The sequence below is a fragment of the Argentina silus genome, assembly GCF_951799395.1.
Source record: "Argentina silus genome assembly, chromosome: 10".
Classification (NCBI taxonomy): domain Eukaryota; kingdom Metazoa; phylum Chordata; class Actinopteri; order Argentiniformes; family Argentinidae; genus Argentina; species Argentina silus.
The window spans coordinates 6968080-6994201 of NC_139664.1; the positions used below are offsets into that span (position 1 = coordinate 6968080).

The following is a 26122-nucleotide window of genomic DNA, read 5'->3' on the forward strand; positions in this document are numbered from 1 at the left end:
TCACAGTAACACAAGTAAACAACCATAGGAGTTGGCAAAAACACATGCAGTTCTGGAGCCATGCAAATGAATTACTGCTCTATGTTTCTCTATTCACCAGGGTCCTCAGGCTCCAGTATCATCTGTACCTGTCATCAAGACAATAAGCGCCACATTGTAGTGCAGGTGATTTGGAATCACGCTCTCGTGATGAGTAGCCCTGCCTGAGCTACTGTACATTACTTTTGTACCACGAGGATCTCCTCTGGTACGAAACGCCTGTGTCATCCATGTGAGAGGTCCGTGGTTCAAGAACCACTGGTTACAATTATACTTAGAGCCATAGAAAGATCCCTCTATGAACAACTCTGATTACACAGAGACTCACTGTGTTTATTCTACGCCTGAATTCTGAAGGGCACAAAGCTAAAGCCTTCCATTTTCAAGGGATATATACAGCATGCACTTTATATACTGGAAATCGTACCCCACAATAGATGGACTCAATTCAACTTGTTGAGTGACTTGTTGAAGACATTTTTGCATTAGAGCACATTTTAAGAGTGTCATAGCAAAGGGTCTGAATACTTATGTCAATTAGGTATTTCTGTATTTCAATTTTAATAAAATTGCAAACATTTCTAAAAACATGTTTTTTCGTTGTCATTACGGGGTATTGTGTGTGGATTGATGGCAAAACAAATATTTAATCCATTTTAAATTGAGTCTATAACACAACAAAATGTGGAAAAAGTGAAGTGGACTGAATACTTTCCGAAGCCACTGTATATAATCATGTCATACTGTAATGTTAAGTTAATGAAAAGAAGTTGAAGTGAAACCTAGAAGACTCTATTCAGCCAACTCGGATGAGAAATAAGGATGTCTACAGAGTAGACTACCATAGTACTGCATTGCCATTATACCCAATTTTGATAATAAGAATCAATTAATTCACAATCAATCCCTTTTAATATTGATTACTATGGGATGTACTATGATGTAATTTTGATAACCTTTTTTTTATTTTTTTTATCTCAGTTATTAAGTCTCATTATTTTTGTTAGGTGTGGTTTGTTTGCTACTTGTCCAACTACAACTGAATGTTATTTTAAGAAGTGCACGTTCCTACACACACACAAGCACACTTCTGTACAAGTGTTTGCTTTTGACTTTTTGTGTTTTCAGTTGCTGTAGTTACAAATATAGATCAAACAACGTCCACCTGTGGCCTGAATGACATGGTTGCAAACATGGTATATCATTTTTGGGGCACACTATTTCCTTTCTGTCTCACTCAACCCCTTATGCTTCTGTTTAACATGACTAATAAAACATCTGAATCTGAAAGCATGGGATGTGCAGCTTTTTATGACATGTTATGAATACAAAATGCTTTAGCGGTGTGAATGCTTTATGGTATATAGGTTATATAAATGTGCAGTAAGGTTGTCTGGATGTAGCTGGCAGGGTTTGAACCGGGGACCTCTCGCATACAGTAGATACCACAGATGTATATCTATATATGGGCTTAGAAGTCAGATAAACGCTATTATGGGATGTCGAAGACAGAGAGGATGGTTCTGACGTAGACAACGTCACTCTGTGGCTCAGTTAGTAGAGCATGGCACTAACAACGCTTTGGTTGGGGGTTTGATTCTCGCTGGGACCAAATATACTGAAAAATGTATGCACTCACTGCAATGTAAGTCGCTTTGGATAAAAGCGTCAGGTAAATGGCATATATTATTATTGTATTAGACAAAAACAAATATCACAGCATGATGTTGGCAGCATGTTCAGAAATTGCACTTTAAGTGAGTGCGTGATTTTTCTACAAATAAAAACACATAGGCCTACCAAAACTGATTTGAATGTGTAACGGATAGTGAGAATGGATGTAGTTCAGATGTCACCTCTACTTCTCCTTTCAAACGATACAGAAACTGTTTGAATGGAAAGTGCTAAATATGTCATGTTTCTCTTCCCATTTATTATTGATTATATTGTGCATGGAGAATGTGTTCATGTGTATGGGTGTGGAATGCATGCACTTGAGTACGTGTAGCAGAGATGATTTGGACTGAGGGGTACATGGACAGGGGACAGGCGGGGGTGTTGCTGAGAAAAGCACAGAATAAGAGCAGAGAGTTCTATCGAAAATCATACCACAGATACCGCAGCTGTATATGAAGCTGCAAAAGGTGTGAAAAAAAACAAAAACAAAACGGTGCAGTAGTCCTTGTGCACTGGAGAGACAAGGAACTGAAAGAGACTGAGACGAGCAGAGAGCAATGCACAGTGCAGGTGCTTGTGCTCGAGAGAAAGACGGAGCAGGTCTGAGAAATACAGGTGTGAGGCGTGATAAACATCTTGAACTGTGGTTTGATCTTGCATCTGTTGGTTTGTAGTGGTATAGAAAGAGGATATAAAAAGAGATTTGAATGATTTGATTGATTGATTCAATCAAGTACAGTCATGAGAAAAAGTTAGGACACCCTATGAAAACCTTTGTCTTTTTCAACATATTCAAACATATGGACATTTGATATTCATTTGAACAATATTGAAAAATTGAGGTAATAAAACTAAACAAATACAACTGAAACAAATTATTTAAAAAATGATTGGTAAAATGTAATTAATAGAAATGCAATCTTCTTGTGAGGAAAAAGTTAGGACACCCCCACATTTAGTTCCACTTAAAATGCCTAAAATTATAATCAAGAGCACCACATCAGGTGCAAATGATTAGAACATCGTTACAGAGGATTTTGGAGGAGCCTGTCCTATTTAAACCTCAGACATTTAGTTTGGTTTGCTCTTGATTGTTGAAGTGAGTTGCATCACCATGGCGAGATCAAAAGAGCTCTCTGAGGCCTTCAGAAGAAAAATTGTAGATGCATATGAGTCTGGGAAGGGATATAAAAAGATCTCCAAACAATTCGAAATTAGCCATTCCACTGTCCGGAAAATAATTTACAAGTGGAGAACATTTAAAACCACCACCAACATGGCCAGGTCAGGCCGCCCAAGCAAGTTCAGCCCAAGAGCTGACCGAAAGATGCTTAAAGAAGTCTCCAACAATCCCAGAATGTCATCACGGGACCTACAGGTATCTCTTGCCACAATTGATGTCAAAGTACATGCATCCACCATAAGAAAGAGACTGAACAAGTTTGCATTACATGGGAGGTGTGCAAGGAGGAAACCCCTGCTGTCAAAAAAAAACATCAGGGCAAGACTAAAGTTTGCCAGAGAACACCTAGAGAAAGACCAGAACTTCTGGAACAATGTGCTTTGGACAGATGAATCCAAAGTTGAACTATTTGGGCATAGTAAGAGTAGACATGTTTGGCGCAAAACCAAGACAGCATTTGAGAACAAGAACCTCATACCAACTGTGAAGCATGGGGGTGGAAATGTCATGGTTTGGGGCTGCTTTTCTGCAGCAGGGCCTGGTCAGCTCACCATCATAGAATCCACTATGAATTCTGTATTGTATCAGAGGGTGCTTGAGGAAAATGTGAGACCATCTGTTCGAAAGTTGAAGCTGAAGCGGATGTGGACCATGCAACATGACAATGACCCAAAACATTCCAGTAAATCTACCAAGGAATGGCTCAAGAAAAAGAAATTGAGAGTTCTGGAATGGCCAAGTCAAAGCCCGGATCTTAATCCTATTGAGATGCTGTGGATTGATTTGAAACTGGCTGTGCATGCAAGACACCCCTCTAACATCCCACAGCTGAAAGAATTCTGCAAGGAGGAGTGGGAAAAACTTTCTCCCAATCGATGTCAGAGACTTGTAGACAGTTATAAGAAACGTCTAATTGAGGTTATTTCAGCCAAGGGGGGCAATACTAGCTATTAGGGCATGGGGTGTCCTAACTTTTTCCTCAGTAGGAATTGGCATTATTCTTAATTTTTCGTTAAATAAATGATTACAAAGTTACATTTTCATTGTTTTTTGTTCAATTACATCCCCTTTATCTATAGATATTGTTAGAAAGAAGATAAAATATTGATATGTCCATATTTTTAAAAGAATAACTTAATATTTTGGGGGGTGTCCTAACCTTTTCTCATGACTGTATCTCCAAAATTTGAATAAAGACAAATTATATAATTGTGGTTCGTTCAGTTTGAAGAAGAGCCTACAGATAGAAAGGGGATGTACTGAGTATTGATGAACGAGAGCAGCAAAAGAGGGTATCCCTTCACAAAAGGGATTATCTAAAAATATTAATAATTTCATATTGGCAAATATAATATCACTGAGTTTATCTAAAGTTTTGAAGCACTAAGATCATACAATGGACTTAATTATTGTGGTCTTAGTGTTACAAAGCTGTTGGGAAACTCACCTTGGGATTTTATTAAAAAAAAACCTTTACTGAATGTTAATGGAAGATTCATAAAAAAGGCTATATATACGTATATCTATCTATCTATCTATCTATCTATCTATCTATCTATCTATCTATCTATCTATCTATCTATCTATATCTATATCTATCTATATCTATCTATACAGTGCCTATAGAAAGTCATCATACCCCTTTGAAATAGTTACTATATTTGTCGTACAGCCTGAAATCAAAACCCATTAAAAAAAAACTTTTTCCAGCTTTATGTACAAATTTAGCCATACAACATCAAACTAATGAAAAAAAGGCAACAGTTCTGAAAATGTATATATATATATATATATATAGAGTGTGCTGAAAGATTCTATTTCCTTCCTGTGGTTCCTCTTCCTCTAGATCAGATCATGTAACAGACCCACCAGAACTGCAGCTCACATTCTTTGTGGTACGCGTGCTGATTGAGAAGACAGATGAGAAGATGTCGCAATCCTGGGTAAGTGCTCCTCTAATGCCTAAATCAACTGGCATTGTGTAATCTCTATGACTTTGATTAACATTATATTTCCATAACATAACATAATATTATATTTTATGTTGTGAGGTTTTGGGTAAATTTATCCACGGAAGCTTGCCATAATTGGTTTGACTCATCATCTGATAGGCAGTGCATTCTTTCTGTGTTTTATATGATAACAATTTGTGTCTATTTTCACCTGGTTACTGAGTAGTGCAGCATCTTTATTAGTCTGTGTCATTAAATAATATACTATATAATATAATAATATAATATAATATATATTACACAACATGATACCCAAGGTGCTATATTGAGTCCAAGTAGTGGCATTGTTTTTTCAAAGCCATATGTAGATCTAAGACCTTTGCAATGTAGATGATGAGTATTCAGTCAGTGCACTTGAGGAATCTAGATAGATACTGTATGTTACTCAGTGACTGTCTGTGAGAGAGATTTTCCCACCTTCAGCCACACCTCTGTGTACTGTCTGTGAAAGAATAAACAATGATGTTGCCTCTGTCTGGTGGAAAATTCAGAGTAGGAGATATGAAGGTGTTGTGGCATTACAAAAAGTAAATTCCCTTTGCAGCCTTTTCATCTTAGTGTAACATTACGGATGTGTAGGTCAGGAGTTAAAAGTCACTGAATGAAGTCTCTCTAAGACACAGCATCTTCACTCGACAGCTGGTTTTCTCTGAGTTATGACTTTCAGAGTCTTCTTCTGGGGTCTTTTTAATCCATCATTAAAGGACCAATCTATAATAATTCAGTTTAAACCATACAAACCTACTTACAATTGCGTTGTTTATAAACAATGGAGTAAATCAAGCTTATAGATTGGGTTTTGATGGTTAAGACAGTTGAACTAAGCTCATGAGGCATTTCTAAGTTATATTTGTCAAGAATCAATGACTATATAGACCCAATGAACACTTTATTAGGAACACTGTACTAATACTTGGTACGGCCTCCCTTTGCTCTCAAAACAGCCTCAATTCTTCGTGCCATTGATTCCACAAGATGTTGGAAACATTCCTTTGAGATTCTGGTCCATGATGACATCACGCAATTCCTGCAGATTTTTCAGGTGCACTATCAAGCTGTGAATCTCCCGTTCTACCACATCCCAAAGGTGTTCTATTGGATTCAGATCCGGTGACTGAAGAACACTGAACTCATTGTCATGTTCATGAAACCAGCTTGAGATGACTTTTGCTTTATGACATGGTGCATTATCATGCTGGAAGTAGCCATTAGAAGATGGGTAAATTGTGGCCATGAAGGGATGCACATGGTCAGCAACAATACTCAAATAGGCTGTGGCATTCAAGCGATGATGAATTGGTATTAACGGGCCCAAAGTGTGCCAAGAAAACATTCCCCACACCATTACACCACCTCCACCATGAGAAGGTGTACAGGTGTTCCTAATAAAGTGTTCAGTGAGTGTATCATACATTTAAAAGTAAAACAAGTAAAACAATTGATATACCAATTACAGATGCCCCTTTAATGACAAAACCTCAACTAGTCATTAGTGAAAAAAGTATGGTCAGAGTTTTTTAAACAGAAATAGAAATATATATATTTTTAAATACATACCCATTTTCAGCTGTGAAAAGTGATTTCTGTTGAGGTGCAAAACCCTCAGTATGCTCAACATTAACACCTTGTACAGTATGTGTTATTCTACTTCAAAGTATTTTTTTATGTAGTGGGCTATATCATATTTTCTATGAACCGAATACATTTTTCGGCGTTGTTCAAAATATCAAAACACTACCGTTGGAGTTGCAACAAGACTGTTTGATCTATAACATTTCTTTATTTTATTTTATTTTTTTATTTGAGTGTTAAAGTAAAACATTTTAATTTACTTCTATCACACACCTCAGAAAGGCATCTATATGGTTTACAATAAGTGGAAGAGGTGTGAAGAATCTTTAAATGAGTCTCAGCAATTTTCTGAAGTCAGATAATGATCGAAACTCCACAGTAAAATGGGAAAACCCCATTTCATCTGACATTTTAAAAGTGGTTTTAGGTTTCAAAACCTTGAACAGTGTAAGATCCGAAGTGCAGTAATGACATCTATTTTGAGGATAACCTGACCATTCATCAGGTATTGTAGGCCACTCACAACTTACTTACTTACTCACATTTCACACACTACATAAACACAACAGTACTACAACTAATACAAATACATGGGTACTTCAATTATGAAGTGCACAATGAACTTTTTTTGAATTATTTTTTTTGAAATTATTCACACATTAAGTTGAGTTGAGTTTCACATCTGTTTGAAAAGAAAGAGCAACCCATGAGGGTGTCTTTAATAAGAAATGTCTAATCTATAAATCTATAAAGGTGTTAAAAGAGAGTTTTTACCATCACATGATACCCATCAATGTTACCATCCAAATAACTGTCGTAAATAGCTGTTAGTAAACAGTGCCACCATATGGTTAGATAGAATACTGATCCACCCCTGAACAGACTTCAAGGCTCAGACAGTAACAAATGCATCAAATATTTCGGATAATCTTGGAGGAAGATAAATTAAATAATAATCTGAAAAAAACTCATTAGCAAGAGTCAAACTTAATAATCAACCCAACAAATCAAAAGAGTTACCTGTTAAATCTCTACTGAGACCACTGAAATGGTGCAGATGAACTACTCCAGAAAAAAAAACACTTTCTCTATCTATGAATTTCACTCACAAGCCATTATACTCAAGTCAGACAATGCTTAAGGATTCAAGCGCAGTAGGCCTACTGTACATGTAACAGTTGATTTGTTCTGAAACAGGAATCATACCTGGACCCTGGTCAGAAGTTGGAAATATCTGGAGATTTATTTCGTGAATATTTTTTTGATTACAACGACACCGATTTTGAAGTTTACCATGACGGTGACACATGTTGTTCTACGGGTCAGGTTTGTGACCTCAACGAGGGTATGCATTTTGATGCAGTGTTCATCCCGGTACTGTACTCCCTGGCTCTGGTTCTGGGCTTGCTGGGGAACGTGCTCGTCCTATTGGTTCTGTTCAAGAGGAGGCGGAGCTGGAGTGTGACGGACACCTTCATCCTCCACCTCGGCATAGCTGACACCCTGCTGCTTCTCACGCTGCCCCTCTGGGCTGCACAGGCCGCTCAGGGATGGAGCTTTGGAACCCCCCTCTGTAAGATCACTGGAGCCATGTTTACAGTAAGTGCTTAAGCTGAAAGTTATCATATATCATGAGATATTTAGAAAATGTATTAGCTTAGACAAACAAATGTACATAAATACTCTCTCTCTCTCTCTCTCTCTCTCTCTCTCCAGATCAACTTCTACTGTGGGATCTTCCTGCTGGCGTGTATCAGTCTGGACCGCTACCTGTCCATCGTCCACGCTGTGCAGATGTACTCCCGCAGGAAGCCCAGGGTGGTGCAGGCTAGCTGTCTGTCTGTGTGGCTCATCTCCCTCCTCCTATCCATCCCCGACTGGCTCTTCCTGGAGTCAGTGAATGATTCCAGGCGAAACAAAGAGGAGTGTGTCCACAACTACCTGTCCTTCTCCAAGTCTTCTGACTGGAACATAGCCTCCGACTGGCGACTGGCCTCCCGCCTGCTCTACCACACGATGGGCTTCCTCCTCCCCTCGGCCATCCTGATCTTCTGCTACACCTGCATCCTGCTGCGGCTGCAGCGTGGCTCCCAGGGCCTGCAGAAGCAGAGGGCCATCAGGGTCATCGTAGCCCTGGTGCTGGCCTTCCTCATCTGTTGGACGCCCTTCAACATCACCCTGATGGTGGACACCTTGTACTCCAACAACGCCACAGAGGACACCTGCAATGGCCGCACTGCCCTGGACATATGCATCACAGCCACCTCCACTATGGGGTATCTCCACAGCAGTCTCAACCCTGTGCTGTATGCCTTTGTGGGGGTGAAGTTCCGGCGCCACCTGCTGGGCATGCTGAGGTCGCTGAGCTGCAAGCTGAAGAGTGGGGTCGGGTTACAGGCCTCAAGCAGGAGGAGCTCTGTGTGGTCTGAGTCTGGAGACACCGCCAACACCTTAGCCTTCTGAGAGAGAGAGAGAGAGAGAGAGAGAGAGAAGGAAATGGAAAGAGAGAAGTTGAAACAGAAAGAGGTGGGGACTGACAGAGGAGAGGAGTTTCTGTTCTGCACTATACTATATAATAATAGCTAGGCCCTGCTGTGTGTTTATTTAGCTAGGCTATAAACTGTGCTTTGTTTGACATAGCTAAATAGTGCTTGGTCCCGACTCTCTCGATCATATTGCCCTTCAGCTGACATTAACAAATTATTATGCATTATGCATTGTTAAGTTGCGCTTTGTTTCTGCATAAAGCAATCATTTACATTAATTTGATACTGTATAGACATTTTTTATATGCATCTATTATTTACCTCATACCACAAATGCACAATATCTTATGACAGGTAAACATTTAAATGTACCATATTGAAATCCTGAATAAAGTTTTATTTTCATACTGAGTCCCTGTTCTTTGTTGGTTGGCTAATACTCCTCTAGCTTAATAACGACTGCACTGTGAAAACCTGATGATAGGACACAATTAGCTGTTTTTAAGCGCAATTTGTATTAAGAAATAGGCTAAAGTAGCCCGAAGTATGTCATATGTTATACAGTTTTTACTTTAGCTTAATTGTCCCAGATCTGTTTGTGCTATTAGCCAAATCCTATTACTGTTGTTGTTTGGCCTGTTTGGCCTGACACCAGTAATAACAGTTGGCTAAAAGCCCAAACAGATCTGGGACGATGTAAATAGCCTACATTTTGTACAGTTTCTACTTACAGATTTTCATAGCATCTATGACAGTATGTGTCTTTTACTCTGTTGGGGGTGAGAACCCTCGAGGCTCAGAATGTCAGATGGGATGTGGCCAACACCCTCAGATTAACACCATACTGAGCAACACAGGACTAAAAGGCCTATTTGTGTCATCTGTGGGCCCTATTTTGTGTCTACACCCACACCACCATCGGTTGGTGTTGATGAGCATTTTAGCAAGGAGTATTGCATCAACAAATCACTTTCTCCAGTAAGTTGTTCAAATATAAGAATTTCCATTAAACATATTGATTGATCAGTTTCAAAGACTACATTTGAACTGCATTAGTACCAAGTCTTAGGTAACAGCTTGTCTCTGTCCTCTTTTAGCTGATAACTGTCATATGCTTTATCTGAAACAGGAAATAACAATTTCATTTCTATCTATCATTTAGGATCATGAAGAGCAACAGGAAATAGGTTGTATCTTGAGCTCAGAGTGTTGCTAGTGTGACATAACCCTGACGAACCCTAACCCTAACCCTATCCATCACCTCTATTTCATAACCCTACCCCGAACCCTAACCCTACCCCGAACCCTAACCCTATCCCTAACCCTAACCCTATCCATCACCTCTATTTCACAGAAACATATTTTCAGAGGGAACACTTTGATTGGTTTCTAATGTGATTTAAATGTGAACCAAGGAGGAAAATTGGTCATAGAAGTTCTTTCTGGGCTAGTTTTATTTCCAATAACTTGATTGTTTCCTTTTGTAACACACATTTAGATGACACACATTCAACATTAAAACTGTGTTCAACAGACATGCAATGACTTGTACAGTACGTCAACATAGCATTGAAAACAAAGGTTTTGCGTCACACAATGTACAGTCCTCAAGCCATCTTTCTTTTTTCTTCTCTCCCCTCTCTCTCCACCTCTTCCTGTCTCTATTATCTTGCTGTCTCCCACATTGGGGACCTGGTGGACAAAGCTAGCCACAGTTCTCCCTCAGCTAAGCAAACAGTGGAGTATTCAGATGTGCATGGGGGCGCAGGGCTGTGAAAAGAGAACACTCATCCCTCAGTCACCTGACCGATGATGTCACAGACTGTGTGTGTATGTGTCATTGGGTCTGCCATGGGGCAACAACAAATGAGACAAGTGGGAATACCACAAAGTCATGCTTCTGTATAGCCAAAACAGCCTGGCAGACATTGTCTTAAAACAACCACGGGACTTTCCTGAGTGTTGCATAATGTACAGGATACTGTGACACCAACTTGAGGAAATAGAAAGTAAAACTGTTGGTGTAACAATAAGGGAATCGCATATTCTGTCATTCATTTGATACAGTAATGGAATCATACATTTATACAATTGTTTAATGCAACATTACAGTATTACTGACAATAGCAACAAATATCTGAAATAATACCTTTACACCCTTTATATTAAGATTTAAAAACCTTATATTTGCTTCTCTTTCTTTGAAATTGAAAATTGAAATAACTCTGTCTATCTAGATTATGGCTAAGATATGCTTTCTAAGAGTCAAGTGTACCCTTCAGCCAAAAAGATGGCATTACATTCAATGAAGTGCTGTGTGTATCAATGAAATAGCTTTGCGTCTGTATAAATAATGCATGATTCATGAAGATAGATTCAACAAAGCTGGTTGACATTGACAAGCCTATATGAACATAATAAGATAACTTCAGTCGATAAACAGTAAAAAGATGGATCTAAATAGAGCTACGTGTGGTTCTATATGTTTTACATTCAAAGTGCAATAAGAAGATAAACCCTCCATGTTCATCTTTCCCATGTCCCTCTCTCATCATGACACAGGTTTATGGTCATCCCCTCCTCAACACCCATGACCCTTGCAGCAACTTCCCTATAGGACAGGAAGACTGACACACGTGTCACACATGTACTATTATTAGTCACTGGGTTTTGAGCAGCTCTGAGTGGCCTGTTGCTGGCTCATTTCCATGTTTAATGGCCCCTTCTCCTCTGCCTGCTGTAGGGACGGCTCCTCTGTCACACCTGAGTCCCACAGTGATAGTTCAATATTGGCTTGTACCCCAGTCACAAACCTCAACTTATCCCGTATGAGTCGCTGGAAGTTTCCACACAAGCAGAAGTAGAGTAGTGGGTTCAGGCAGGCGTGAAGGAAGCATAGAGAGGTTGTGACGATCAGACTGTTCTCCAGAGCAGTCCTGCTGCTGTCACAAGACCCTGCACCCGGCTCCGCTGGTCTTCTCCCCCTGAAGGTGTCCACCATCAGGGTGATGTTGAAGGGCGTCCAGCAGATGAGGAAGACCAGCACCAGCACCAGGGGGAGGATGACCCTGATGGCCCTCTGCTTCTGCAGGCCCTGGGAGCCACACTGCAGCCGCAGCAGGATGCAGGTGTAGCAGAAGATCAGGATGGCCGAGGGGAGGAGGAAGCCCATCGTGTGGTAAAGCAGGCGGGAGGCCAGGCGCCAGTCGGAAGAGGACTTGGAGAAGGACGGGTAGTTGTGGTCACACTCCTCTTTGATTCGGCTGACATCATTCACTGACTCCAGGAAGAGCCAGTCGGGGATGGATAGGAGGAGGGAGATGAGCCACACAGACAGGCAGCTAGCCTGCACCACCCTGGGCTTCCTGCGGGAGTACATCTGCACAGCGTGGACGATGGACAGGTAGCGGTCCAGACTGATACACGTCAGCAGGAAGATCCCACAGTAGAAGTTGATCTGGAGAGAGAGAGAGAGAGAGAGAGAGAGAGAGAGAGAAAGTTAATATTTTAATGACAACAGTTTCACTCCTCCCTCTTTCCCCAGAAATGTTGCATTGACATAAGAGTTTATCTATGTCCACAGGGGAGTATATTCTTGCTCAATCACAGTGAAAATCACATTTACCCTTATCTATAGAGTCTGCTTCCACACAATGAAACTTTTCTATGTGAAAACCTGTCGTGCTGTTTTAGCAGAACAAATGTTATATTTAAAATAGGAAGAATAAGAGTAGCGTATCAATATAAAATAATCAATTTAATAATTCAAAGATACGTACAAAGAAATGATAAGGCTGTAGTAAACGAATGGAAGTTTCACCATAAGTCTAAAGCTATACGTGTCCTAGGGACATGCATGAATTGGGGCGCAGGCCTAAACCAAAAACTCCACAAATGTATTTCAGTTGCGTCCTTATATACCATCCCAGAATTACAATAACACATCAGAGACCAGCATTGATGGGAGAAGGCTTCTGGAGAACCACACACATTACAATGTGTGGCACAATATTCTTAGGCCGTCCACCAGGCATGCAACTGTAAATAAGTGCTCTAGGCTGAGAGATGGGCATTGATGACTATTCACAATCGAAGATCAAACAGCACGGTCATTGTACCAGCCACATGAAAATAGTGGAAGTAGTAGGAAAGATAGTGGTCAAAAGTTTGGTTCCCATACACACAACCACATCATGTCTCCTGTCTGATAGTATCATTACATAAATACATAGTATCAATAATATGATACTATGATGCTAGTCCTTCTACAGGCAATATCTTATCATTTGAATCTCAGGGTGTAGCTAAGAAAGAATAACCCCATTCTTCCTCCCACTAGTGCCTTCATCCCTTCAGCTGGTCCTAAACCTATATGTACAGTATACCCCAACTCCTCCCTCCCTCCCTCCCTCCCTCCCTCCCCCCATCCTGTCCCATACACTACTAGCACTTACTGTAAACATGGCTCCAGTGATCTTACAGAGGGGGGTTCCGAAGCTCCATCCCTGAGCGGCCTGTGCAGCCCAGAGGGGCAGCGTGAGAAGCAGCAGGGTGTCAGCTATGCCGAGGTGAAGGATGAAGATGTCTGTTACGCTCCAGTTCTGCCTCTTCTGGGCCAGGACCAATAGCACAAGTGCGTTCCCCAGCAAGCCCAGAACCAGAGCCAGGGAGTACAGCACTGGGAGGAACACTGCATCAAAACGCATAAGCTTCTCAGACGGGCAGCCATCCTCTACGTACACATAGTCCCTGTAGTCATATGTGTCGTTCTGTAGAAATATCCCTCCCAGATCCACTTCCATGTTGGTCTGTAGAAGAGTCAGCAATAATAATTAAAAAGGTGTGCTCTAGAAGTTGTCAAGAAACTCAAAAATACAGTCCAAACGACCAGGTCTTTGGTGTCCTCAATTCTAACAAAAGGAATGTGTGTGAAAGTGAAGTATCCCCTCGAGTATCTCCTCTGACAATGGGCAGATCAATTATAGTCACACTGCTCAAACTGGTAAAGAAGTCACATGATTAGGCAACATTACAGAATTGCACAGCAAGACAGGAAAGTACAGTTCCTGCTACAGGGGAAAGCCATTTAAAAAAAAACAAAAAAAATGAGAGAGGAGTTATAGTCATAATATATATATAGAGATCTCTGAATAAGAGATGCTGTAATTGTGCTCTAACCACTCTCCGCTTTCATGATGTACTGTACGTGATCAGCTACAGCTGTGAATACATGCTTTTCTGTCAAACCAGAAAGACTGGTAGTAGCAGACATGGCGAGAGATATGAAACATTTCCTTGGAGATGATAGCGAAGATAAAGTCAAACACACACACACACACACACACACACACACACACACACACACACACACACACACACAAAGTTCAACGCCCGTAATAACATATTAGTAGTAGTAATTAGGTATTACAGTAAAAGGTCGGTGTAGTACAACATACAGAAAGAGATCACTGCAGAAAATGGATTGGACATGAGCACAAAAAGAAAAGAGAAACCACAAGAGAAGAGAAGGGGTTTGGAATGAGGGAAGACACTTACCACATTAGCCATGTTATTAGTCTCTTATTTTTTAGTCCTTGTATCATTGGAGAGACAGGAGACAAACGCTGCTCTGTGTGCTTATACTATAAATAAACCGATAGAACAGAAAGTTTGTTTACAAGTTGACTGTCTGCTGCATTCCATGAGCATGCAGAGTCGAGGCAGGAACGCACACTGAAGGAGAAATGAGAGAGTTTGAACTGTTCTCACAGAAGAAGGGGGTCAATGGGTTGTAGTAGAGGGAGCGCAGTCATTTCAGTCCCTCTCCCACGATTACATATATTGTATACTCAGCCGACACATTGTGGATACAGTAGCATATTTTGGAGACGTGTTCAAGGGGAACGCCCAGAGCAGCTGTCGAGCGTCCATCAGTAACACCCACTTGGCGGGGTTTGCATGTTCATCAACACAAATGCTGCGCAGTGTGAGAGCAATGGATTATGGGGAACCAAGAGATAACACGGGCTGAGGCGAGAGAGGACTTGTCCTGTCGGTTCCAGTGTTGCCAACTTGGCGACTTTCTCGCTAAATCTGGCGACTTTCCAAATCCTCTTAGCGACTTTTTTTTGTCAAAAGCGACTAGCGACAAATCTAGCGACTTTTTCTGGTGTTATTGGAGACTTTTCTGGTGTTTTGGAGACGTTTCTGGTGTTTTGGAGACTCTGACGTGAAAGCACGTATCGCTCTGCAGTTACTGTCCTCAACGAGCAGCGGGTGCTGCCGTGAGCCCCTCCCCCGTCCCAAAGCACTCACAGGCGGTCAGTCTCACAGCAGCCTCGCGCAGCAGTCCCAGCTGCAGTCAGAGCAGAGAGGAGACCCACACCACTCCGCGTCCAGACTGCAAATGAATCGCGAATTTCTATTGTCTCTTTTTGGTCCATTTAGATTGTTAATGTTGTCAAGTTAAAACCGTCTATACAATTTTTTTTTTAAATAAATAAATAAATAATAAAATATGTTATAGTTATGGCAAAAAATGTTCATGTTTTACTGTGACTTGTTGTAGGCTCCTAAGTGGAGCATAAGGTTAGAAACTAAACCAAACTTAAGAAAACTAAACACAAAAAAAACAAAAACTGTGTCCCTTTTGGGTCACTTTGCCGGTCCCAAGCCCGGATAAAGGAGGAGGGTTGGACGTAGAGCTAGCAATTCCACCCCACATAACAGTATTTTGATTAAATTTGATATTCTAACATTTAACAATACAGGACAAAATTGTTTTATGTAATGTGGACAAAGCATTAAAGTCATGAAGTTATTTTGAGAAGTGATTTCAATGGCAAAATTAAAAAAAACAAAAAACAAGAATCAACAGAAGAAAGTTCATTTGTAGTTCTAAACATATTTAGGGTGTTTTGTACTCACTTTTTGCCTCTCCCACGACGTTATTCCTCTCTCCTACAGCGTCCATTACAATTACATGCAAATTAGATATTATGCAAATTAGACGATGACGTCATTTAGCGACTTCTAGCGATTTTTAGGACAGCCAATAGCTACTTTCCTTACTGAGGAGTTGGCAACACTGGTCGGTTCAGGAGATATCAGGAGATATCAGCAGCTGTGGTTACCGCGAAGACAAACGGTTTTACCCACTTCTGTATTCATAGGCGCCACAATGCATTTGAACTCCAAGGTCCAAAACTGTTGTAGAAGATTAGATTAGATTAGATTAGATTCAACTTTATTGTCATTGTGCAGAGTACAAGTACAGAGACAACGAAATGCAGTTAGCGTCTAACCAGAAGTGCAGAAATAACAGAAAGTGATCCAGTTTAAATTGACACGTGCCTTCTACTCAACAAAACCGCAGTAGGCATTAGAACTGTGCCATACATCCCATTTGAGCTTTCTCTTGTATGTAAAATTCCATTCTAGCCTACAGACCATATTCTAGTCATAGATCATTAACCTACTTGTATGTGCTCTTAAATTCATAACACATACAATAAAATGTAACATATAGACACACCCAATACCTTTAGGCAGGTGTTTCTTTGTTTTGTTTTTTTATGTGTAGAGTAAGATAAGAGGACTCTGCACAATACATTTTTAAGACTATATCAATCTTATGCTTTGTTATGTCAAAATCTGTTATGGAGGCACATATTGCTCTCTAGATGGCGAGAGTGCAGTTTGCTTGTCATAGTCAATATAGCTGGGACATTTTTTGTGAGACTACATTATTTTAATTAAGTATGCCCTACATTTAAGCACAAGGGACAAAACAATTCTAGAGACACAGGGAATTATAATATGTATTTTTTATTGATACATGCTGTAAAAAGTCCTTTTAATTTCTCAATAACAAATAAGTAGCCTGCTGGATTTTCTTACAAAACATGATATGTATATATCTATATCTATATATGTATATAACAATGATATGACTGACACACAACATACTCAATTATTCAAGAATGCCTGTAATGTTAAATATAATCTCCAATTGCTATTTTACCAGTATTTGTTTCTTCACTTTGACAGTATTTCTCAACCCATTAACTTCTTTGGTACTGTAGCTGAGAAGCTCCAGTGGACTGTATGACTGTACCAGATATTGAAGTTGATCCACTTGACTCTGGGGCTTTAAGAGTGTATGAGAGAACGTTTAGTGATAATAATAGTGACCAGTAATACACCTCGTCATTTTCAAAGTAATATTATTATTATATCTATGTACAGTAGCTCCATAAATGATTCTGTCACATATTAGTTCTAACCTGCTTCCTGTGGCTTTTGGATGCCACTGCAGCTGCCAAGGAAATATGGAACCAGGTCTTGTATGACTGTGGGCTGGGCGGAAGGGCAGGGTTATGTTGGAGGGTTAATTATGTTATGCATGTCAAAGCTGTACATGTTCTTATTTTTTAAATCTAATTTCAATTGTTATATATAATTGTCATAATTCATAAAAATCCTCTTCCTCCTCATGAAAAAAATACATTGGAAAATGCTGAGCGCAAATGCTGACTGCGAGTCAGGAATGGAAGGCTGGTAGCCTAAGGAAGGGGTAGACATATTTTGATGTGCAGTAACTTGCATCAGTTTTTCACAACCCCCAACAGCCACTGGCCAAACATTTGAAATATATGTTAACATTGCAGCCATCAAAACCATAAGAGGGGGTGTGAGTAACCCATGGTGCTGATCGTATTTGAGACCTTTCGTCAGAGGTGAGAGTATTTGTAGAAATGAAAGTCACCAATTTCTCAGTAAAGAGAGTGCCTTGTGAAACCACACACTAGAGAGGCAGATGAATCAACATAGCTACAGTACATGGTTGAATAGGCAATAGGATGACATTAAATGACATGACCAAAATCTACAGTATCTTCTAAATAAGAAAGTTTACATCAATAGCATATATGTAATGCACTTATAGTAACATGAATGAGGATGGAAACAAGACAGAAATGTTTACATGAAATGCCCCTTCTTAAAAAGCACCACAACTTTGTGCTACATTTTGAGTATGGCTACAGTGCGTAAGCACCAGATGACCGAATTACAAGAACAACATTGTCTTTTTTGACAGATTTTGTACTGCTTCAGCAACATACAGTACAGTATTCCTTATTTCATAATTTACAGAATTAAACAGCTCTATGTTGCTGTTTCTCTGTTTTAAATGAATTCCCTCCCTCTCCCTCTCTCTCTCTCTCTCTCCCTCTCCCTCTCTCTCACCATGTTCACGCCATGACAGAGAAGTAGGAGGTGTTCTCGCTCTCAGCTGAGCTGAAGGAGCCGGTTGGCCTCCGTAACCTCCTCTGTCCAAAACCATTGGTCCCCAGACAGCTCCTCTGGCCCAGCAAGTCCTTACACATCTTGGCCAGCTCCATCCTGAACTTCACCCCTACAAACCCATACAGCAGGGGGTTGAGGGCGCAGTGTGACAGTCCCACGCTCTCCGTCACCAGGGTCCCAAAGTCCACTGTGCGCCCAAACTTGCAGCCTCCGCCAATCACGCCCAGCTTCTGCAGGCTGTCGGCCAATTGGAAAAAGTTGTAGGGCGCCCAGCAGAGCACGAACACAGACACTAGAGAAACGATGAGGCGGAGGGACTTGCGTTTCTGGCGGCGTGAGGCGTTGCACAGGGACCTGAAGATACGGATGTAGCAGTACAACATGACCAGCAGGGGGAGCCCAAAGCCCAGCACCAGGTTGAGCAGCTGCAGGCCCACCTGCCACTGCTTGGACCTCTGGACGAACCAGGTCTGGCATACCTTCCCTGAGTCCCCTACCTTTACCACCTGCCTGAAGGTGATGTCCACCCCACTCAGGCCGAGGCACACAGTCCAGATGAGAGCGCAGGCAATCTGGGCATGGCAGGTGTTGCGTTTCCAGCCCCTCCTGACGCGGTGGACGATGGCCAGGTAGCGGTCGAAGCTGATGCACGCCAGGAACAGAATCCCACTGTAGCGGTTGAGGGAGAAGAGAGCGCCGGAGATCTTGCAGACGGCCTCTCCGAACACCCACTCGTGTGCCCACTGGACGGTGAAGAGGGGCAGCGTGAAGGCCAGGAGGAGGTCAGAGATGGCCAGGTGGAGGAGGAAGGTGTCGGTGAGGGAGAAGGAGCAGGCCCCTCCGGTCTGGGAGTTGCGGTAGCGCCGCACCACACACACTACCAGCACGTTGCCCACCAGCGCAAACACGAAGACTATGATGTAGACCACGGGGGAGTAACTCCGTGCAAACGTCCAGATGTCATCCTGGTCGCAGGGCGTAGCATGGGACTGGCTCCTCTCTATGTCAGGTGAGAGTGTGCTCAGGTCATCAGAGTATTCTCCAATTATATCCTAGAAATATAGAGAAATGACAATAACAGTGGTGTCCAACTCTGCAGGGCTGGAATAGAGTCAACTTTTGTTCCAGCCCAGCCCTAGAAGACATACAGTATGTTAGCTAGGTGTTGAATTGCTGTACTGTCTGGAACCTGTATAAGCCGTACAGAGTTTGTGTCAATTTTAATTTGATTTCCTTCAATAGAAGAAGTGAACTGAAAATGGCCTATTTTTTTTTGCATGAGGATTTCTTTCTTTGTGTATTGAGTGAATTCAAAATCTAATGGACCTCAACCTCTGTACAATGTGTTTGTTCCAGTGCAGTTTGGATACACCTGCAGTAGCTGAATTATGTCTTTCAGTGTTGGCTTGAGCAAAAGCCTGAACACCCTGTAGCTTGAATACTCTGTAGGACCAGGGTATTCATCAAAGAAAATACTGGTAAACAACTATGTTATGTCCTTTGTTATTTGTGAAACAGTACCTATTGGAAAGTCATGCATTCATATTTGAGATTTCGTTTTCGTGTTGTTTTCAATATTACATTTGAAAAATACTATACTACAGTATGTGTGCATAACTCCTTTGTCATTGCCTGTCCTTTGCCTGTCTTAATAAATTCGTCACACTACCCTAGAATGTCTTCAATGCACTTTCAAGTTATCTTTTAAGTGCACGTTGAAGTTATAGGTTTTTTAATTTTTTATCTCTAACTTATCTCAAAGGGATGCTGTGCCAAATTCTAACTGGTTTGTTAACCAAAGGTAACCTGAGACTCTTAAGGATTTCTAGGTATCGCTGCTTTTCATTTGCTCAGCTCCTTACCAATCAGGTCTACACTGCAACACATACTTTCTTCTCGTTTACATACATGGCTACATATAAATTAAATAAAGTCTCCTCTCACTCCCTTTCTGCAGCCAGTATTGCTCTTGTGGTCACACAGACCCACATCTGTCTGCATGGGGGATAAACAGACCTCACTCACCCAATAATCTGCTGTGGTAGTCATGACTGGATTGATTGTAACCAAGGAGACAGCAGAAACCTTCCAAGAGTCAGGACACACACACTCTTATCCCAGTCTCTCCCTTGCTTCTTACCTCCCTTGTTTGGCCACACTTAGGCAAGGGGGAATCAGAAAGGAGAAGCTTGCAATTCAGGAACCGAATCTGTTCAAAAAGGGTGAGGCGAGGGGGGGGGGGGGATAATTCTATCTAGCCCTTATTAGAGTTCTAAAACCATACCACAGACGCCATAGCTGCAGAAGAAGTGAGTCATTTATGAAAAAACAGCTCTATCACTAACTCCTATTTCTGTATACACTATTAGAGCCATACGTCTTCAGTGTCATCCATTGCAGTGCCTATTAACCCTCCTGTTATGTGTGATAAGGCTATACAACCTTTATATTCTGGGTCAAATTGATACAATAATGTACAAAATGTATTTTGACCACCTATGATTATAAAAAAATAACTTGATTTTTTTTCTTTTTTTCTTCCATACAGACTGCATTTGGCTTATATTTATCCAATCGTTTTCATCATAAAACACACAATTTGCAACCATGTTATACTATAATGGATTTGACATCTTTCACATGTGTGATAGCATATATTGTGGGAACTGGGACCTTTCTATATTTTCAGCAGATACTCTTCCCTGACTTTCGTGGGGGGATGGGGAGTGGGGAATATTTAAATATCACATTATTTGACATAAAAAACACACTTTCAGGCTGTGATGAAGTTTACTCTTCATCAGAGAATGAGTCCTAATGGTCAGAGTTCACTTCTACATTGTCCTCGATCTCAGACTCCTCTTCCTCAAGGAATAGATTTGTGTGTGTGTGTGTGTGTGTGTGTGTGTGTGTGTCTGTGTGTTTGTCTGTGTGTGTCTGTGTCTGTGTGTGTGTGTGTGTGTGTGTGTGTGTGTGTGTGTGTGTGTGTGTGTGTGTGTGAATAAGATGAAGGCTCATGTTTAAAAAACAATAAAGTTAAACAGCTTTTCAGGGATGTCAAACTAAAATGGGTGAATTTCACCTGCAACATAACAGGACGGTTAAGCAAAATATGGAGAAAAGATGAAAAAATATATCATATGCATCAAGCATCATGCTTTCCAATTAGTCCTAATTTCTGCTAAAGTATGTGTATACAGAGGAAATGTAGGATACAAACCCCTGAATTCTTGACTTGTGCATATTATGTAGTGCCAATAGTTTGAATGTCTGATTGAGCAGTCACTTCCTGAGAAATATTTTGAACGTGCCCCATCTGGGGGGAAGTGAAAACTGCTGTGTTGCAGGAGTTGTAATCCTCATGTTCAGACCAAAGCTGAAGTGGTCAGAGCCAGACCGTATTTTGCTTTGTTTGTGGAAGTCTACAATCAACGCTGCACTTGTGTCCCTATAAATCCCACAGATTTCTACCTATTTCAAAACCTCTGAAACATATGATACAATGGTACCCCAGTGTGACAGGAGCGTGAAAACCACTTTAGATTTCTGTCAAACATATTCCTCTCTATGGAAAGTTTGCTAAATCAGTTGTCAACGACAGAATTATGACACAGTGACACAGGCTAACATCTATAGCAATCTGTTAAATTAAAAAAATATCTTTGCATGGGAAACAATGCAATATAACAATATATGCAAATACACTAACAAAAAAAAAATCCAGTGTCACAGCACCTGTAAATCTAACCATTAGAGCGACTATCTCGTTTACACAGGAAGTGTAATTTTGCTAGTCCAAAACCATAGTGTATGTGTCAGTGTGAAGACTATGTCACAACTTCGGGGGGGGGGGGGAGGGGTTCACAGCTAGCATAAAGAGAGTGCACCGCTTGCTCAGATGTCTTGATAGAAGTCAAATTTGTTTTTCATCAAATTTGTCTTATCAACTACTCTAATGATTCTCCTGTCCTACATCAGAATTATGTTACAGATTAATTGTGAAAAAACTAACAAGAGAGAGTGTGGGTGGGTATAAATATCACCCATACGAAGTGGGAAAATTAGCTGAATACCAGCAGGTGGGTGCCCAGTGGGTGCATTTATGAAGTTGTGGTGACACAATAGCGACCCACCGTCCAAAAGTGAAGCCGATCTTCACACACTGTATGGCCTTGCGGTTGTACTCAGAGCAGTTACCATACCTAGTATGGTCTCTGTAAAAGTTGGTTAGTATTTGTGTGCTCATGCTAAATTTGTGGATCAGTTGGTAGAGCATGGCGATAATAACGCATAGGTTGTAGATTCGATTCCCGCTGGGACCATATATACTGAAAACAAAAATGTATGCACTCACTGCAATGTAAGTCGCTTTGGATAAAAGCGTCAGCTAAATGGCATATATTACATTTCTTCAGCCGTCTGAGAAAGTAGAGGCCTGTCTGACCACAGTGTCTTTGTTAAGGGACCACATCATCTGTGATAAGAATGCACAGGAATTTGAAACCGTTGACAATCTCAATTTAATCTCAAAGTATATTTAAGTCTTATCAGAAACTGAATACATAACACTGACAAATTACTTAGTATTTTAATAAACAGTACAGAGGCAGTACATTATGTTACACGGTTCTCCTTTTTCAGTGAATTCTCAAAAGAATCATTGTGGTTGTGTCACTGTCTGGAGTGGTGGGTTTAGGGGAAATATTTCTGTTGTGCAACTTCGGTTATATTTCCTTCTGCTATGTATGGTGACTCACTGGCCTGTGTGTGAATAGAATGAATAGAACACTACTAAGTTGTACAATTTCTTATTGTACTGTACTTTGTAAGAATGTTGTCTTTTTTATAATCATTGGCCAATTAGTAATAACGTTGCTCAGGATGAGGAGAGGGGATTGAAATCTCAGACAAATGAAATAAACCACTTTATATTCTGTATAGCCTAAATGTTTTTATTATGATTTATAGTGGGCTTTTTTGTTTTTGATATCACATAACCGTGCTCCTGCCCTTTGTATTTACAAAACTCTAATGAGTGAGGAAGTGTCTGACAAAGGCTGCAGCTGCATTATTGAACAAACATATCATTTTATTAGCGCCATTTATTAACCCTTTCAAGGGGTTCATTTGGCCCTGTGATTGTGTCAGAATATGGTGTGTAAAGACTGAGTTTACCTGTGGACTGGAGAGAAGAAACAGGAGTGGAAACTATGGGCACACCTAGGAGAGCAAATGTCCAGGGTAAACACCATAGCCATCACTCTTGCATTAGTTGTATTGAATGGCTGGTGTTGATGTATGGCTTTTTAATCTGTAAATGATTAAATAAAAACGATTTACTTTCACACACACAAACACACACACACATACACACACACACACCAAAGCAGGGATGCCAAAAATCACACAAGTGCATTAAAATGTATTTGCACTTTATTTAGATCCATATGAAACTGAAAAGTTAAAGGACCCTTCCATACTTCAAAGTGTATGGACTGAGTGTCTAATGGGATCACAATGCACATACACCCACACCTGACATTAGGGAGAGGCTTATTCGTGAGTGGCAAGCTACGGTGCACTGTATACCCGCTTTGCGGTAACTGATACACTGATAATGGCACACGTCATATCAGGAGGGTAGACACTTGTGAATGGCCTGAAACCGCTACGCCCCAAAACCAAACAGACGACGTGAGTTTTCACGAGGTGTTTCCTATAGTTCCAAATGGACGGACAGAGTGTTGGAGCTGTTTATCGGTCCATATCTCCATGGAAACGGTATGTCCATGAAATGATGATGTCATAAAGTGTATAAGAGAGGAGGGCAACAGCGCCTTTCCAATTTGCTCTATTTGCCTGAGAGCACCCAGGTATATATCTAACGCCACACTCACCCGAGACTGTAAGGGATTGACCCCAACAGGTAAGACGCAGGAGGTGAATGTTATTACCAGAACTTTATTTCATGCCAGAATAATTTAATAACATAACGTATCAATGTCTGGTGTAAACCTAACTGGTGATCCAATAGGACCATTCTACTGACTGTGGTGTGCAGCGTGCTGTGTCTAACCATTGAAGTGAAATGGATCATATTGTTATCTCTCACGTTCCCTCACTTCTATCGTATACTTTCTTTCCCCCCTCTCGTCTTCCTCTCTCTCACCTTGCCCTTCACTCTCTTTCTTCTCACCCAAACTCACTCTCCTCTCTCTCCCCTACTATTCCCTTCTCTCCTGTCTCTCTCTTTCCCATGTATTTTTCTATCCCGACTCTCTCCTTCCTCTACCCTCTCTCCCCTTCCTCTGCTCTGTCTGCTTCTCAGTAATGGCCTATCAGATGGACGTGATCAACTCCCAGCCTCAGGTGACTGTCACCAGCTACACCGTGTCCTCCGCAACCGAAGACTGGAGCTCCAATGTGTGCGACTGCTGTGACGACTGTGGCATCTGTGAGTGTGTTTGTGTGTGTGTGTGTGTGTTTGTGTGTGTGTGTGTGTGTGTGTGTGTGTGTGTGTGTGTGTGTGTGTGTGTGTGTCTAAATGATTTATTACATGAAAGGGTGAAATCAAAAGCACTGAAGTACTGAACAGCATGTGTGGCTTTCATCTCTTTGTCCCAGGTCTTTGTGCGTTCTTCATTCCCTGTATCCTGGGCTGTAAGGTGGCCCAGGACAATGGGGAGAGCTGCTGCCTGCCCTTCCTCCCTGGAGCCCTTATTGCCCTGCGGACCAGCATCCGCAGCAAATACCGCATCTCTGTAAGTGTTCTCAGCCCCATCAGTCCAGTCCCTTTCTGTCCATGGTTTGGAACACTGTTAGATTGTATTGCAAAAGAAGAATGTAGTTTTAGGCAATTCTATTGCTCTTTTTTGAGTGTAGTCATAATGATACGTGATAAAACTGTATCTGTTTCTCCTCAGGGTTCCGTGTGTGATGATTGGATAGTCATGTCCTGCCTGCCTCTCTGTGGACTCTGTCAGATGGCTCGGGAGCAAAAGATGAGAGGCTGATTGGTCGAAGGAGGGAGCAGAGGGAAGGGCTAAATGACATCAAGCATCTATTCAGGGGGAAGGAACACAATGTGGTCCTCCATGGCTCAGATGGTCGAGCATGGCGCTAGCAATGCTTAGGTTGTGGGTTCAATTCCTGCTGGGATCATATATACTGAAAAATGTATGCACTCACTGCAATGTAAGTCACTTTGGATAAAAGCATCAGCTAAATGGCATATATTATTATTATTATTATTATATAGTGTGATCTCTGATGGCACTGTTTGAGACCTACGCAAATTGCATATTCAGAAAACAAGACAGAATCCACTATTTTTTTGTTCATGGGCCAAGAAAACAATTGTTTAATGTTATGTGATGACAGAGCCGTGAATCACTTTAACACATTTGCATTTATTGAGTCAAATAATGTGTGTACATGCAGCATGAATTCAGATTGAAAAGGAATCATGCTTTATACTTGACAAACGATTGTGGGTGAGTAATGTCTTGATTGTGGCCTTTGACCTCTTCTATTTGCCTAATTTTCGATGCAAGAAGTCCACCCCTTATTTATTATTAATGTCTATTTTCTATTTCTAGACTATTACAATATACTAAGGAACAGTATATAATTAATATAGCATTATAAAACTTTACTCTTGTTTTATACTATCTTAATGTAGTTAGTGCTTGTCTGTAAATGGCCTGATCTATGGGATTTTAAAAGCAAGCAATATTAAAAAACTCTTTTGGCAAATACTTGATTTTTTTGGTCCCCTCTCCCTCTCCCTGCTTTCGTTTGTTTTAATGGCTCATGGGTGTGGATCAGTTGTCTGACTATCTTCC

General features: G+C 41.0%; 4 protein-coding genes across 6 annotated transcripts; 2 read left to right on the top strand and 2 right to left on the bottom strand.

Moving 5' to 3' along the window:
• Nucleotides 1-4812: 4812 nt before the first annotated feature.
• Nucleotides 4813-9351, top strand: cxcr3.1 (chemokine (C-X-C motif) receptor 3, tandem duplicate 1). 2 transcript variants are annotated; one of them, XM_083678665.1, is made up of 3 exons: nt 4813-4842; nt 5856-8082; nt 8200-9351. In XM_083678665.1, the coding sequence occupies exons 2-3, from the start codon at nt 7831-7833 to the stop codon at nt 8944-8946; spliced, it is 999 nt and encodes a 332-aa protein (XP_083534791.1). In that variant the 5' UTR covers nt 4813-4842; nt 5856-7830; the 3' UTR covers nt 8947-9351. The 2 variants fall into 2 exon arrangements, with proteins under 2 accessions (XP_083534791.1, XP_083534790.1); XM_083678664.1 differs by having other exon boundaries at nt 4817-4842; nt 7681-8082.
• Nucleotides 9352-10413: 1062 nt separating this feature from the next.
• LOC310811535 (C-X-C chemokine receptor type 3-like) lies at nt 10414-15924 on the bottom strand. Of its 2 annotated transcripts, none has more exons than XM_083679725.1 (3): nt 15897-15924; nt 13424-13777; nt 10414-12426 (listed from the first exon to the last, which is right to left on the bottom strand). In XM_083679725.1, exons 2-3 carry the CDS (start codon nt 13769-13771, stop codon nt 11626-11628), a joined length of 1149 nt encoding a protein of 382 aa, XP_083535851.1. In that variant the 5' UTR covers nt 13772-13777; nt 15897-15924; the 3' UTR covers nt 10414-11625. The 2 variants fall into 2 exon arrangements, with proteins under 2 accessions (XP_083535851.1, XP_083535850.1); XM_083679724.1 differs by lacking the exon at nt 15897-15924 and adding an exon at nt 14526-14817.
• Nucleotides 15925-16788: 864 nt separating this feature from the next.
• On the bottom strand, nt 16789-20372 carry cxcr3.2 (chemokine (C-X-C motif) receptor 3, tandem duplicate 2). Its single transcript, XM_083678206.1, has 2 exons — nt 20304-20372; nt 16789-19330 (listed from the first exon to the last, which is right to left on the bottom strand). The coding sequence occupies exons 1-2, from the start codon at nt 20325-20327 to the stop codon at nt 18224-18226; spliced, it is 1131 nt and encodes a 376-aa protein (XP_083534332.1). The 5' UTR covers nt 20328-20372; the 3' UTR covers nt 16789-18223.
• A 4236-nt stretch (nt 20373-24608) lies between these two features.
• cnfn (cornifelin) lies at nt 24609-25291 on the top strand (the record flags this gene model as incomplete). Its single annotated transcript, XM_083678475.1, has 3 exons — nt 24609-24732; nt 24903-25039; nt 25202-25291. 3 exons carry the CDS (start codon nt 24609-24611, stop codon nt 25289-25291), a joined length of 351 nt encoding a protein of 116 aa, XP_083534601.1.
• Between the last annotated feature and the right edge of the window lie 831 nt (nt 25292-26122).

What these genes read in the sequence shown, in the direction of transcription:
- LOC310811535 (XM_083679724.1), bottom strand. An exon ending in TCACTGGAGCCATGTTTACA is followed by an intron (nt 12,427 to 13,423) that starts GTAAGTGCTAGT and finishes CTCTCTCTCCAG; the next exon opens with ATCAACTTCTACTGTGGGAT.
- cxcr3.2 (XM_083678206.1), bottom strand. Translation starts at nt 20,327, where the DNA reads ATGACTACCACAGCAGATTATTGG. An exon ending in CTACCACAGCAGATTATTGG is followed by an intron (nt 19,331 to 20,303) that starts GTGAGTGAGGTC and finishes CTATATTTCTAG; the next exon opens with GATATAATTGGAGAATACTC.
- cxcr3.1 (XM_083678664.1), top strand. An exon ending in TCACTGGAGCCATGTTTACA is followed by an intron (nt 8,083 to 8,199) that starts GTAAGTGCTTAA and finishes CTCTCTCTCCAG; the next exon opens with ATCAACTTCTACTGTGGGAT.